At 40.0% G+C, this 14,751-nt stretch overlaps 1 protein-coding gene across 7 annotated transcripts in view; it reads right to left on the bottom strand.

Annotated features, from left to right (window-relative positions):
- Positions 1 to 14,751, bottom strand: part of dgkh (diacylglycerol kinase, eta) — a 522,439-nt gene that overhangs the window by 138,963 nt on the left and 368,725 nt on the right. For all 7 annotated transcript variants that reach the window (XM_073046012.1, XM_073046011.1, XM_073046013.1 and 4 more), the window contains one exon: positions 11,134 to 11,233. In XM_073046012.1, coding sequence (XP_072902113.1) covers positions 11,134 to 11,233 — 100 coding nt within the window. The remainder of the gene's footprint in view (positions 1 to 11,133; positions 11,234 to 14,751) is intronic.

The raw sequence follows: 14,751 nt of genomic DNA on the forward strand, positions 1-14,751 counted from the left end.
GGAGCAAGGCCCTTTTCCAATTATCAACAGCTCACTTGATCACATTCTTTCCTTGGAGTCAGAAACTTACTAATTCAAGTCCTATTCCAGAGTTGTAAGCTGTTCTTTCAAAAGTATTGAAGAAAGGAAAATGTTGCTCTTTGGATAAGATAATAAGCAACAGTCTAGCCAACCTGTTGGCTGAGCAAAGATCCATGATACTATTTAGGAAAATGGGCTGACTATCCAGCAACCAGCAGCAGTAAGGTCAGAACATTACTCCCCTTGCTGTTTCTGTGAAATAGTTGATTTCCATGTTGTTTTCTACATTAATTGATTGTAAATAAGGTACCTTGGGATATTCTTACTTTTTTCTTGGGATAGGGTGCAAACAAATTATCCATTCCCAGATGGAAGTGGGCCTTGAATCACTTTTGCACAACTGGGACTTCTGCTTCTTTGACTCTGTTAGATAGGGTATTGATCTCATATTCAAATCTCCCTTCCACAAAATTTAGCTTTAGTTTATTTTGTCACTGAATTGAAATCACTAAAACAGACAGTTGACATTAGAAGACCTGCCCCTGAAACCTGAACATTAATAAAGATCTTGTCTGTCACTTTAGCATAATACTGAGGGAGTGAGAGGAGATTTTTTTGATGAGAAGAGGCCCCCTTCTACATGTAACTCATTTTGAAGATAATCTTCCATCCTTTTTGGAATGTTTATTTTCAATCTAAGTCATAGGTTGGTGACACCAGTCCTGGTGTAGGAGTTCGAACCTAAACATTGACAATTTTTTTCCTCCCTCCACAAATGCTGTTCAGCCTGCCGAGTTCCTCCAGCAGGTTGGTTGTTGCTCTGAATAACAAGCACTGAGTTATTGTCACATTGCCATTTGAGGGAACATGTTCTGTGTCAATGAACTGCTATACTTTCTACAGTGTAACAAAGGCAACACTTCAAAGTACTCCACTGAAATTATCCTACCTTGAGATTACTTGAGGATATGAAAAATGCTGTCTAAAACACAAACCTACTTCCCCTTCATTGTTTAGACTGGCACTTCACAAATTGTCAAGATTAAGGATTGACTGTTGCTCCTGGGTGAATGAGCGTGAAACTGCCACTTGCATTTGTCAACTTCAGATCTCCCACGACAACTCATGATGAGGGATAGCAGGTTGATAAAGTGCCTTTCTGGGTGTTTTTGTCATTGTATATCTAGAAAGGATTTCCTTAGGTTCTTCAAGCTAAATAAGAGCAACATTTCTGGAATTCTGTGTATTATGATATGAATCACAAACATTTAGAATTTTATATAGAAATAATAACTATGAAATAGTAACGCACACAAAATACTGGAGGAACTCAAGCAAGCTAGGCAGCATCTATGGAAAAACAGTACATTCAATGTTTCAAACCGAGACCCTTCAGCAGAACTGGAGCAAAAATCCCTTTTCAGTTCTGCTGAAGGGTTTTGGCCCAAAACATCAACTGAACTCTTTTCCATTGATGCTGTCTGGCCTGCTGAGCTCCTCTAGCATTTTGTGTGTGTTGCTTCAATGGCTTCTACTTCCAGTAAGCTATTTGACTCCGTGAGTTGAAAGCTTTTACAGTAATTTTTTCCACATCCCTCAAATCTAATGGATATCCATGTCAACTTGATTGGGCATATGCTCAAAATATTAATGGAGCAGATCTTAAATTGTTCAAAATCACCAGCTGCACCTGTGCCAGACTGTGTCCCATTCAGGGTACTAATGCATGGTCTTCTCTCACTGGGACCCCAACTCCCATCACATTGACAAGCCTATCTCAGCAGCTCAATGCAGACGACTGGCTCACCAAAGATGCATATATCAACTCAGTACAGACAGTCAGCCCAGTGCAGACATTTGGCTCAGCAAAAACAGAATGTCCAGAGCAGAGAGACGACTCAAAGCATTCACAAGACATCTTTGGCTGTGAACTTCTGAATGCCTTAAACATTAGAATGCATACTGACAGTCAAAAAACATTTAAAGTCATTGAAAATAACTTAACTATATAAAACATTGGCAGATTTGCTGCTTATTCCCCGGTCTTTCCGCTCTTATCAGCCGGGGTTAATGTTTTCCTTATCACACCTTTAAAAATTTATTAATTTTCAAATCATGATCTTGCCCTTTCCTATCTCTGTTACAGTAAACTCCCCCAACATCGCTACACTCCTTTAATTCTGGCCTCTTTCGCTTTTCTTTTGCCCTAGTGAAAGCTTTAGCTGCCTGTTAAGGTTATTTTTTATTTGGTAAATTTAAACAATCAAATATCCAGCATCTGTAGTTTTATCTTTTGCTATTTGATATGGGGTTCATGACTTGATTACTAATATGTGTCCCCCTTTCCCTTTACAATCTACATTACAATCCTTATCACGATAAGCACAGGACCATCTTTATCAATAAATCAATATCACCACTACAGAGTCCTGATACACCAAATCGAACCATTATCCTCAAACTCCTTTGTATTTCTGATGCTAGATTATTAACTTTCCAATAACTAATGGGTGTTTAAACCATTTAGAAAGACATTGTAAAGTTACAGGTGAACGAAACAGAATGTTTTAAATGATAGGAGATTAATAGGTGTTGGTGATCAGAGTGACCTGGCAGTCCTTGTACACCAGTAACTAAAAGTAAACATGTTTACTGCTAGTACAGCAAGCAGCTAGTGAAGGTAAATAGCATGTTAACTTTTCTAGTATGTGGATCTGAGTGCACATTTTTGTAATTAGGTAAGGTCACATCAAATATTGTATACAGCTCCGGCCTTCCAATTTAAATAAGCATAAAGGTTCACCAAATTAATTCCTGTAGGGATGGGGATAGGAGTGGGTAGGATTGACTGGATTTACTTGTGAGGACAGAATAAGCAGACTGGGCTGGAATCCTTTAGAGGTCAGAAGAATGATCAATGATCTCATGTTATCAAGATATATATGGCAAGGTAAAAGGCCTAGAGTTCATCTCAAAACTTTGCAATTAGCCAAGGCAAAGGGGGGGATGGGGCCTACCTTCTCTTAGAGCTTATTATTTTGCAGCACAGTTGAGAGCTGTGATATGTTGGTGCAACCCATCATATGGTGCTCAATGGAAAAATATTGAGGAGGGGATACTTCCCAACCCCATACAGGCAATTTTGGCTGATAATAACTTACAAAGGTACATAAATACTATTGATAACCCATGGGTGAAATGGACTCAAAATATGGAAAACTATTATAAAAGAATATAAACTAGAGGTAGATATTGCAATTCTTAATTGGTGTGCATATGACTCAGATTTTACGCCGTATAAATTAGATGCTAGATTTAAGGACTGGACAGCTAAAGGAATAACAATTCTTTGCAATATAATGAAAAAAGTAACACTGTTCAGCTTTGAAATGCTTAAAGAGAAACACTAATTAGAAAAATGACTTTTATTGGTATTTACAGATGTGCTAATATGTTAATAGGATGGTTAAAAATGTAATCAAGGCAAGTACATGTTTGATAGAGGTACAGTCGGCCCTCCTTATCCGCAGGCGATTGGTTCCGGGACCTCCCGCAGATACCAAAAAAGGCGGATGCTCAAGTTCCTTATTTGACCTGTCTCAGTGCCGTGGTCTTTAGGACCCAGCAGAACCCCGGACCTTATTTAACCTGTCTCAGTCCAGTGGACATTAGGACCCGGTGGTGAAGCTCTGAATCCGCAGTGTTTCTGTTCATGAAAATAATCACGGTCACAACTGAAAATAAAGTGCAAGTAATAAAGCAACAGGAAAGAGGGGAAATGCCATCGGTCATTGGAAATGCATTAGGCTACAGTCGGTCAACGATCAGAACAATTTTAATGGAGCATGTGAAAGGCCCTGCCCCGATGAAAGTTACAATTATTACTAAGCAATGCAGTGATTTAATTATTGAAATACATACGTTTCTTAAGTGTTTTATTTGCATAGAAAGGTAAAATATATAATATATACAAAGACAAACGTTTGACTAACTGACGCTAAATAATACCGGATATACCTGTTCCGACTTAAAGACAGACTCAGGAACGGTACTCGTTCATAACCCGGGGACTGCCTGTACTTCTAAATCATCTCTAGATTACTTATAATACCTAATACAATGTAAATGCTATGTAAATAGTTGTTATACTGTATTGTTTAGGGAATAATAACAAGAAATAGTAGTCTATACATGCTCAAACAACGAGTGCTGGACAGAGAACTTCCGGGTTTTCCCAATCCGCGGTTGGTTGAATCCATGGATAAGGAGGGCCGACTGTATTTAGAAAAGCATATAATTCAGATAACAGTTGTAGAATCATATCAAGTGTGTATAAGGGTTTGTCAAATCTTAAAACACATTCGACTTCATACATTAAAACAAAATGGGAGAAGGAAGGAGGGATAATTATATCTGAGGAAGAATGGACAACAATATAGAGATATCAATGGAAGTGTACCAGTTCACAGAAATGGAGGGAGTTCAGATGAAAAAACTTGATGAGATATTTTATTACACCCTCTCAGAAATCCCATTATGATAGTAACCTCCCTGTTTGCTAGAGGAATTGTGGAAATCAAAATACAAACCATTATCATATTCTAGACCATAAGACCATAAGACAAAGGAGCAGAAGTCAGCCATTCAGCCCATTGAGTCTGCTCCGTCATTTTATCATGAGCTGATCCATTCTCCCATTTAGTCCCACTCCCCCGCCTTCTCACCATAACCTTTGATGCCCTGGCTACTCAGATACCTATCATTCTCTGCCTTAAATACACCCAATGACTTGGCCTCCACTGCCGCCTGTGGCAACAAATTCCACAGATTCACCACCCTCCGGCTGAAAAAATGTCTTCGCATCTCTGTTCTGAATGGGTGCCCTTCAATCAAGTCATGCCCTCTCGTACTAGACTCCCCCACCATGGGAAACAACTTTGCCACATCCACTCTGTCCATGCCTTCCAACATTCGAAATGTTTCTATGAGGTCCCCCCTCATTCTTCTAAACTCCCAGGAGTACAGTCCAAGAGTGGTCAAACGTTCCTCATATGTTAACCCTCTCATTACCGGAATCATTCCAGTGAATCTTCTCTGAACCCTCTTCAATGTCAGCACATCCTTTCTTAAATAAGGAGCCCAAAACTGCACACAGTATTCCAAGTGAGGTCTTACCAGTGCCTTATAGAGCCTCAATATCACATCCCAGCTCCTATATGCTATTCCTCTAGAAATGAATGCCAACATTGCATTCGCCTTCTTCACCACTGACTCAACCTGGAGGTTAACCTTAAAGGTATCCTGCACGAGGACTCCCAAGTCCCGTTGCATCTCAGAACTTTGAATTCTCTCCCCATTTAAATAATTGTCTGCCCGTTTATTTCTTCTACCAAAGTGCATGACCATACACTTTCCAACATTGTATTTCATTTGCCACTTCTTTGCCCATTCTCCCAATCTATCCACGTCTCTCTGCAGACTCTCTGTGTCCTCAGCACTACTGGCCCCTCCAACTATCTTTGTATCATCAGCAAACATAGCCACAAAGCCATCTATTCCATAATCCAAATCGTCGATATACAATGTAAAAAGAAGCGGCCCCAACACGGACCCCTGTGGGATCCCTTTATTTCCTCTCTCTGTTTCCTGCCAATCAGCCAACGCTCTATCCACATATATAACTTCCCCATAATTCCATGGGCTCTTATCTTGCTTAGCAGCCTCATGTAAGGCACCTTGTCAAAGGCCTTCTGAAAATCCAAAACACAACATCCACTGCATCTGCCTTGTCTAGCCGACTTGTAATTTCCTCAAAAAATTGCACTAGGCTTGTCAGGCAGAATTCTCCTTTAAGGAAACCATGCTGAGTTCTGCCTATCTTGTCATATGCCTCCAGGTACTCCGTAACCTCATCCTTGACAATCGACTCCAACAACTTCCCAAACACCGATGTCAAGCTAACAGGTCTATAACTTCCTCTTTGCTTCCTTGCCCCCTTCTTAAATAGCGGAGTGACATTTGCAATCTTCCAGTCCTCCAGAACCATGCCAGAATCTAATGACTTTTGAAAAATCATTGCTAATGCCTCTGCAATCTCCACAGCTACTTCCTTCAGAACACAAGGGCACATTGCATCTGGCCCGGGAGATTTATCTACCCTTAGACTATTCAGCTTCCTGAGTACTTTCTCTGTCGTATTTGTGACTGCGCACACTTCTCTTCCCTGACACCCTTGAGTGTCCGGTATACTGCTGATGTCTTTCTCAGTGAAGACTGATGCAAAATACTCGTTCAGTTCCTCCGCCATCTCCTTATCTCCCATTACAATTTCTCCAGCATCATTTTCTATTGGTCCTATATCTACTCTCACCTGTCTTTTACTCTTTATATACTTGAAAAAGCTTTTAGTATCCTCTTTGATATTATTTGCTAGCTTCCTTTCAAAGTTTATCTTTTCCCTCTTAATGACATTCTTAGTTTCCTTTTGTAAGCGTTTAAAAACTTCCCAGTCCTCTGTCTTCCCACTAATTTTTGCTTCCTTGTATGCCCTCTCCTTTGCTTTTACTTTGGCTTTGACTTCTCTTGTCAGCCAAGGTTGCATCCTTTTTCCATTTGAAAATTTCTTCTTTTTTGGAATATATCTATCTTGCACCTTCCTCACTTCTCACATAAACTCCAGCCACTGCTGCTCTGCCGTTCTTCCCACTAGTGTCCCTTTCCAGTCAACTTTGGCCAGTTCCTCTCTCATGCCACTGTAATTTCCTTTACTCCACTGAAATACTGACACATTGGATTTCGGCTTCTCTTTCTCAAATTTCACAGTGAACTCAATCATGTTACGATCACTGCCTCCTAAGGGTTCCTTCAGCTCAATCTCTCTAATCACCTCTGGTTCATTACACAATACCCAATCCACTACAGCCAATCCCCTAGTGGGCTCAACAACAAGCTCTAAAAAGCCATCTCGAAGACATTCTACAAATTCTCTCTCTTGAGATCCAGTGCCAACCTGATTTTCCCAATCTACTTGCATGTTAAGATCCTCCACAACTATCATAACACTGTCCTTCTGGCAAGCCTTTTCTATTTCCTGATGTAATCTGTAGTCCACATCACTGCAGCTGTTAGGAGGCCTGTATATAACTGCCATTAGGGTCCTTTTACCTCTGCGATTTCTTAGCTCAACCCATAAAGATTCTGCACCTTCTGATCCTATGTCACCTCTTTCTAATGATTTAATATCATTTCTTACCAATAAAGCCATGCCACCCCCTCTGCCTACCTGCCTATCCTTCCGATACACTGTGTATCCCTGGATGTTCAGCTCTTAGAGACATGCATCCTTTAGCCACGTCTCAGTGATGGCCACAATATCATACCTGCCCATATGGGAATGCCCATTATCAAAGACTATTCTTGTAGGGCATTGTGTATCCCACTCCAATAGTCTTTGATAATGGGCATATCTTTAAATGCGAAATACCCTTAGAAAGTAAGACCATATATTTTGGGTATATACCTCAAGAATGGTTGAAAAGAGATAAATATTTAATGAATACACTGCTGGTGGCTGGTAAAAAGACTCTTACCAGGAAATGGTTATCACAGGAGAGTCCAACCTTAAATGCATGGATGGAAATTAGAATGGACATTTACAAAATGGAGAAGATAACAGCATCTGTTAATCATAAGTTGGAACAATTTGATTCATACTGGGAAAAATGGTTTAACTACATAACACCTCATAGGCCCGATTTTATTCTCACAAATCAATGAATATGTTGTAAAAAAAGATCACTCCCTACTTGTACATAGTTTTCTTCTTTTGCTTGTTCTTTCTTACCACTCTTTTCTATAAGTGTGTACCTCAGATAAATACTATGTGGAGATTTGCAACATATTTGATTATATGATATATATGTACAATGTCTGAAATACATCTTATGGAAATGTTTGATGATGAACTTCAACAAAAAATAAATTACACAAAAAAAGAAACAACCAAACAAACTTGGGTTGTTTTCTTGGAGTGGCGGAGGCTGAGGGGAGATCTGAAAGATTGTGAGAGGCACAGATAGAGTAGACAGGGAGTATTTTTTCCCCAGAGTAGAAATGTCTAATACCAGAGAGCATGAGAGGTTCAAAGGGGATGGAAGGGTTAAGTTTTTTTACTCTGAGTTTTATCTACCTACAGACCTTTCCGTTTCCCCAAAAACATTCTCTCTCGTAATGGTAACTTCACACACTTCATGACCCCTGACACCTAGAACTTCCACCCAACTGCTAGTGTCTTCTACGGAGAAGACTAATGCAAAATACTTATTCATTTTGTCTGCCATTTCCTGGTCCCTTATTACTACCTCTCCAGTGTCATTTCACAGTGGTCTGATATTCATTCTCTCCTCTCATTTACACTTTATCTATCTGAAGAAAATTCAGGTATCCTTTTTAATATTATTGGCTTGATTACTTTTATATTTCACCTTTACCTTCTTAATGACTTTATTTAGTTCTCTTCTACTGGTACTTGAAAGCTTCCTGATCCTCCCAGCAATTTTTGCTCTATTATATGCCCTCTCTTTGGCTTTTATGTTGATTTTGACTTCTCTTGTTAGCCAGCATTGTGTCATTTTCCCTTTAGAATAATCCTTCCACTTTGAGATATATATACACTCTGTGCCTTCCCAATTGCTTCCAGAAATTCCAGCCATTGCTGCTCTGCCATTATCCCTGCCAGTGTTCTTTTCCAATTCTGGCCAACTCTTCCCTCATGCCTCTGTAATTCCCTTTACTACACTGTAATACTGATACATCTGATGTTGGCTTCTCCTTCTCAAATTTCAGAGTGAATTTGATCTGTGGAATCTGCTACCCAATAGGGTTGTGGAGGCTCTTATACTGAGTGTTCAAAGAAAGATATTAGTGGATTTTGTATAGTCAGAGAATCATTATCCCATTGTAAAATTTCTGAAGAAGTGATGATGGTAGGAAAATAGATTCTGTATGCATATAGTTTACAAAGTATTTAAGAAGGTCCCAAATGGTACGCTGATTCAGAAGATTAAGGCACAACAGAGCCACGATGGCTTAGTACATTGGATTGAAAATTGGCTTGGCCATAGAAGACACATGTTGGTGGAGGAGGGGTGTTAGTCCTACTGGTAGTCTGTGATCAGTGGCGTTCCACTGCTGTCGTTTGTGATGTCATGAACAAAAATGTAGTTGGGCTGATTACTAATTTTGTAGATGATCCAAACATTGGTGGAGTTGTGGATCCAGAGGATGGTTGTCTAAGGATGTAGCAGCATGCAGATAGCATTGTTTAAGGAGCAGTCAGACAGCCACATGAACAGGCGGGCAATAGAGTGACATAGACCATATGCTGGCAGAGGGATTATTTTAAATGGATATCATGATAGGCACAGACATGATGGGTCGAAAGGCTTGTTGCTGTGCTGTGCTTTTCTATGTTAACGCCATTGGATATTGGGTTAGTACAAGCCAGTAACCAATAAGATGGCAGCGCACTTGGAGGCAGCAGCCTCTTGGGAGTCAACCAAAGGTGTTTTTTACTTCTTTAACTGTCTTTTTTATAATCGCAAGACAATGCTGGACTCTGAGAATTTTGGGTACTGCAAGTTCACCGCATTAGTGAGCTGCTCATTGGCAGAAGAGCTGGACTTTGTACACGCCATGTTACAGCCTACTACAGGAAGGCATTGGAGCAGCATGCATAGGCTGCGTAGTGTAACTGGTGGACACTTCTCTTGCAATCGCAAGACCCTGCTAGACATTGATAATGTCAGATACCGTAGGCCTGTTTCCTTTGATTAGTAGCGTGACAGGTGGTAGAGGAGCTGCATGGCTTCGGCTGTAGCAAGGACTAGGCCTCAAGCTGTGACGCTGGAGGCGGTGTAACGTAGTGTCTATGTTCAGTTGGGGACTGGCTTCTCCCATCAGTGCTGCCCTCCTGTGTTTGATAGGTGGAATGACAAGCTCGATTGCATGCGTGCGTTTATCTACAGACTGCTGGGAACGGCACCATCAATTTGCAGGACATGTCACTCAGGGACTTGGGCTGTATATTTTTTGTGTGATAGTTTGTGTGCTCGCTGTCTTGAATGTGTTGCGTGCCTTGTGCAGTGTATGGTTTGCATCATGTTCCCAGAGGAACGCTGTTTCATTCAGCTGAATGGGTGAATGATAACTAAACTTGAATTTGAATTTGAAGCAAGTGTCATTAAGATAAAAGAACAAATTTGATTTTATAAATTATAAAGCAAGGGGTTAAACGGTTGACTGCTGCCTTTATCTTAGAATATCTTCACACTGAAACGCTGATCAAGAAATGATCTCAATTGTTCAGAGCTATGGCTTTGAAGATATTATTACAAACACAACCTCCTTCCCAAAATATACATGGAAATTCCAACTGCATGGAATATGAAATATATGAAATATATGAAATATACATGGAAATTCTAATTCCCAAAATATACATGGAAATTCCAACTGCATGGAATATGAAATATATGAAATATACATGGAAATTCCAATTCCAACAGACAATTCATGTCTGTATATTCAATGTACCCGGTTTTTTAAGCCTGGATATAAATACTGCATAGAGGGCAGCATCAAAACATGGAACATTTATACGGACCCAATATTTACATGGCACCTCACAATGCCAGGTGTAACGGTGAACTTTATATCCAATCCAGCGTCTCTGAATCCTGGCGAGCAATGGAATGTTGAAATATGCCTATCAATTTGTGCACAAAATCCTTCAAGAAGCAAAATGATACTGCCTAAATAATGCTGTAAAGATGCCGATTCAAAAGATAGGATTTAAAGCTATTTATTATGACACCCAGGATTTCTTCACTGCTCTCAAGTGATTGAACTGACAGGACATCCATTTAACATTTCATGCAAAAAGGCCCCTTGGCCAATAGTTTTCCAAAAGTACTCCGCCAGAGTTTGCACACAACCTTCTGACTCAACATGACTGCTGATCAGAATTTTCATCTTAGATGATTTGGAATGTACTATGGCAGTGCAAATGCATTACAAGTTTCTAAAAAAAACACAAATACATTGAATTCTTACTTTATTTGCCAGTGTTTCAGTCTCTTCTGTATTTTCATTGGTCTTTTCATGCGATTTACCAACTTTGGCAACAAAGTCTTTCACAGTTTCACACAGAATTCTGGTAGGAAAAATAAGTGAAAATTACTCCAATTATGTTCATGCATTTTAATGTTGTCAAGTCAGCTTGGAGATTTGCCCAGAGACTTCATCATACAACCTCCAGCTGGCAACTACCCCAGTTTTCAACTTCCTCCCATTGGTCACCTACTTGCCCATGTTTGTGGAAGAGCTGAGAGTGCATATTTTCTCTGTTCTGCCAGTGGAAAATGGCCCTTTTTTCTCATGTCCAGTATTTGTCAAATAAATAAGCTACAGCTTTTTGGATTAAATGTCAAATGTATTTCAACAAGCCTCCAGGTAACCAAGTCCTGGAGATTAGACATCAATTCAAATGGTTTAGGTTAGGCAACCTTAATTCAGGTTTGCTAGCATGATGAAAAGCAAACAACCTTAGGAATAAAGAACTGGGTTACCAAAGAAGATACAGTAAGCTGGTGGAGAAGGTTGTTTAAAGATACAGCTGGAAATTTGAGAGGAGCAGTGCCACACAGAATTAAGAGTGAGATAACACAGTTTGGGAGGTCAGGTTCCGGTAGGATATGTAGAGTAACTGTCAGTGACCTTAGGGGAGTTGATGTATAGAGAGATCACAGGGTGCAAGTCCACAGCTCCTTGAAAGTGATAACACAATGGAGAGGGTAATGAAGAAGGAATTTGGTACTCCTGCTTTCATTGACTGAAGCATTGAGTCTAAGAGTTGAAAAGTTATTTTGCAGTTGTACAAAACATTAATTAGACCATATTGAGAATATTTTTAGATTTGTTTTAGATTTAGAGATGCAACAAGGTAACAGGTCTTTCGGACTCAATGAGTCCACATCACCCAATTACGCCTTTGTGACCAATTAACCTACTAACCTGCCCATCTTTGTAATGTGAGAGGAGACCAGAGTACCCGGAGGAAACCCTGTAGTCACGGGGAGAATGTATGTACAAACTCCTTACAGACAGCGACAGAAATTGAATCTTGCTTGCTGGTGCTGAAATAGTGTTACGCTAACCAGTACGCTATCGTGCTGCCCAATATTGAGTACATTTCTGCTCACCACTCTATGGGAAGGATGTGGTAGCAACAGAGAGAGTGCAAAGGAGATTCACCAAGGCATTGCCTGGATTGGAGGCTGCAGCTTTGAGGAGAAACTGGATAGTCTGGCTTTACTTTTATTGCAACATAGAAGTTTACAAAATTTTGAGGGGAATAGATAGGACAGATAGTTAAGAGTCATTTTTCCCAGGGCAGAGGAATCTAAAACTAGAGCACACAGGTTTGAGGTAAAAAGGGAGAAATTGAAAGGAAGGGCAAGTTTTTCCACACAGAGTGGTGAATATCTGGAATGAGCTGCCAGAGGAGATGGTGAAGACAGGTACAATTATAATGCTAAAAGGTGTTTGGGCATGTAGTTGGATAGGAAAGGCACAGAGGGATATGAATCTAAGGCAGGAGAGTAGGATTACTGTAGATGGTATCACCGTTGGCACACACAAAGTGGGCCAAAAGGGCCCACTTCTGTGATGTACATTTCTATGATTCTATGATAAAAGATAACCCACACTATCAGCAGTCTTCAGCACCTTTTCACAGTTGTTGTACTATTTTGGGCACTGCTGTCTTTGTGGAACCTGCACAATGGAACATTGTTTCAGTTAAAATTCATCTAGGAAGTCATGGAATAATAAACCAAAAGAGGTGGGAGACAAATTGGAATCCTGTGGCATGAAATGGCTCTATTAGAGTAATTGCAAGGTGCTCTCACAAACATGCTCAAGTTTATCATTAGATATGTTTTTCAACAAAAGCATGAATTGGTTCATATTGTTGTGCTAATAAATTATGTGAAACAATTAATCTTTTTATCCATGAGGGCACTAGAATATCTAATGACCGCATAACCCTCCTACATCCCATTAACATTTATCTATTGTCTGATCCAGTGTGCCTATAGACCCACGTCCTATGTAATGTGTTCTAGTTCTTTCATAGTGAGGGAAAGTAGTGTATCATATTTGTTAAGTAATTTCAAACAGAAATCCCAGCATGTTGTCATTTTACAATGTTTGTCAAAAGTATGTCATATCAATAGTCTCACAGCTTTTGCCTTTTAGAAAATGCCGTATAGAAAAACATGCTTTACTTCTAAGCAGAGAATCTATCTTGGTGCACTTGTCAATCGGTACGTGAAAAACCAGATGGCTCTCTAAGCATCTTGAAATCCTATTCTTAAGAATACCAGAATGATCTGATGGCAAAACTGTGAGAAATTGCTCAGACAGGACTTGTATTGCTTTCATTTAATGAATGATCTAACTGAAAGGTTTTAAAATGTGAAAAGGAGGTGATAGGATAGTAATTAGATTTTCTCCATGCCTCCAACCTGATGGCATGAACATTGATATCTCGAACTTCTAGTAATGCCCCCTACCCTCTCCTTCACCATTCCCCATTTCTATTTCCCTCTCTCACCTTATTTCCTTACCTACCCCCACCTCCCTCTGGTGCTCCTCTCCCTTCCCTGTCTTCCATGGCCTTCTGTCCTCTTCTATCAGATTCCCTCTTCTCCAGCCCTGTATCTCTTTCACCAATTGATTTCCCAGCTCTTTACTTCACCCCTCCCCCCTCCCAGTTTCACCCATCACCTCCCCCCACCTTCTTACTCTGACTCCTCATCTTTTTTCTCTCCAGTCCTGACAAAGGGTCTCGGTCAAAACCATTAACTGTTTACTCGTTGCCATAAATGCTGCCTGGCCTGCTGAGTTCCTCCAGCATTTTGTGTTTGTTACTGCATTGCATCCATAATTTGGGGTTAGAAATTGGCATGTAAAAAGGAACAGCCAACTAACAGAAAATAGAGTGTTTGGATCACTTTCAAATTGACAATCAGTAACAAACGGCCTTAGCAATTTAAAAATCCATATCAATAATTGGGCTGAAAACACAGAGTGTATTTGTAGGTAAAACTAAGATAGGTAGGTTTTCAGTCTGTGAGGAGCCAGCTAAAGGACATAGATGGGTTAAATGAATAGGGGACAAAAAATTAGCAAATGGAGTGAAGTCAATTGTGAATGTGAAGTCACACACTTTAGAGGTACAAAAAAAGCAGATTTCTATTTAACTGGAGCAAAACCACAAAATACTGTCATTTACTGGGTTCTTTGTATTTGAGACACATGTCAGTATGCAAGCAAGTAGGCTAAAGAAATATTGTCTTTATTTCAGGAGTATGAAACATACTGTTATGAGTGCTAAACAGACCTGATGGAAATGGGGTGCAGAGTTAACCATTCCGCCCCCCTTTGAGAACTTTGAACTATTGCTATGCTGCTAATGAGAGAGAGAGATGCAGAACAGAGGGAGAGACATCTGCTACAGATAAGAGAGAGAGAGACACAGTTGATTTATGTATTATGGCTTCCTGGATTGTTTACCTTTCGCTACAAGGCCGTTACTTTGCTCGTTAACATTCCTAAGGAGACAGCAGGAGTGGCCTGATTTGATGGACATGGTCATTTTGAGTTGAT

Source organism: Hemitrygon akajei, chromosome 5 (genome assembly GCF_048418815.1).
Source record: "Hemitrygon akajei chromosome 5, sHemAka1.3, whole genome shotgun sequence".
Lineage (NCBI taxonomy): Eukaryota > Metazoa > Chordata > Chondrichthyes > Myliobatiformes > Dasyatidae > Hemitrygon > Hemitrygon akajei.